Source organism: Acyrthosiphon pisum, unplaced genomic scaffold (assembly GCF_005508785.2).
Source record: "Acyrthosiphon pisum isolate AL4f unplaced genomic scaffold, pea_aphid_22Mar2018_4r6ur Scaffold_11224;HRSCAF=11840, whole genome shotgun sequence".
Classification (NCBI taxonomy): Eukaryota; Metazoa; Arthropoda; class Insecta; order Hemiptera; family Aphididae; genus Acyrthosiphon; species Acyrthosiphon pisum.
Window position 1 is genome coordinate 1 of NW_021759583.1, and position 1,537 is coordinate 1,537.

Genomic DNA, 1,537 nt, shown 5'->3' on the forward strand with positions numbered 1-1,537 from the left:
CAGAATAATAGTAGTTCACTGTTACCAAAAATTAGATGTTTAAATATAACATTAGTTCATTTAACTTGATTGTTTTAAATTCTCCTAATGACTATCGTACTTATTTCAAATTTAAATTTGGTATGCCAATAATTACATAAATTATATCAAACTTATTTTTTAAAGAATATTAAACAAATATTTTGCTAATTTTAAGGTCATAAAGCATAAGCGGGGCATACTTTTTTGTATTACCTTTATTTTAGTACAGCACATATTATGAATACATGGGGATGGCTGTTCTGTTTTTTATTTAAATAGGAATGATCATATACATATTATTATGGTTTTCAGTTTTCACCTGTTCGGCTGTACGTTGTTTAATTATGTTTAAATAATTTTAATATATACTTACGTAAGTACCTACCTACCCATATACATATTTGTTAAAAATTATCGGATACCCCACGAGTTCATAAATGATAATGATAAATTATTGTCACAGCCCAAGAAAAAACATCAAAGCTTATCAAATATTATATTTTATACGTTTTCAGATGAATAAAAAAATGCACAAATTGTAATTTGTGATCAACCAATATAATACCTACTAGCAGCTGTATTATGTATAACTGTGGACATACATATATTAGTCGTTGCAAACATAGTAATTTCGCATATAATATACATAATATATTACGTACACACAACTAAAATATTATAAATTATAATATTACAACCCGTTATAACCCAGTTTATCGTTTGCACACACAAATAGGCACTGGATGTTTTTTTTTTTTTTGAGCAAATCGTATCGGTATGGCAACATATTTACGGTAATATAATTCCGACCTGTACAACTATACAACTACAACTGATCCGATTAATGACAATATTATGGCGGTATATAGGTATATTATGGTAATAGGTATGGTACTACTCACCCAATGTCGATTGCGGTATCCTGAGCACGTTGAGCTCGGTGAGCCCGTTGCAATCGGCCGTCGTCATGGGCGACGACAGCATCTGGACGTTCCTCTTCTTCCGCGGCCGGCCCTTGTGCGCCGACGGCCAGTGGTGGCCGGCCGCCCGTGGAGGGCTGCACATCGGCTCCAGATCGCACGCCATGTCCCTGTGCTTGAGCCGCTCGTAGTCCGGCCGGCAGAAAACGGCGCCGTCCCGCACTCCGTAATAGTCGCCCTTGCACAGGACCGCGCCGCAAGCGTAACACGCGAAACACTCCACGTGGTACACGAGGTCCTTGGCCCTCATCACCAGGTCACAAGCGCCGATACCGCCCTGACACCGGGCGCAGCGTTTTATCGAGAACAGCCTGTCGAAGAAAACACGTGGCGTGTGGGTATTTAGAAAGTCGTCGTACGATTTATTATCATTATTACTCGTCGTCTGTAGTGCAGCGCAGTTATAGACACGAGTTTTGGTACATATTTGATATAATATAGGCGCGTATCGTATATGATATGCGATGTGATATCGACGCGGTTAAGCGTGGCACTCATATTTTTTTTTAGGATATATTGATTTTTTCTATGTGCAT

The 1,537-nt window shown here is 38.3% G+C and overlaps 1 protein-coding gene across 1 annotated transcript; it reads right to left on the bottom strand.

Moving 5' to 3' along the window:
- Positions 1 to 923: 923 nt before the first annotated feature.
- LOC103311636 (LIM/homeobox protein Lhx9-like) lies at positions 924 to 1,251 on the bottom strand (the record flags this gene model as incomplete). The annotated part of the gene is made up of 1 exon (XM_008191314.1): positions 924 to 1,251. A coding segment is annotated over exon 1 (328 nt), but the record flags the coding sequence as incomplete, so codon positions are not given.
- Between the last annotated feature and the right edge of the window lie 286 nt (positions 1,252 to 1,537).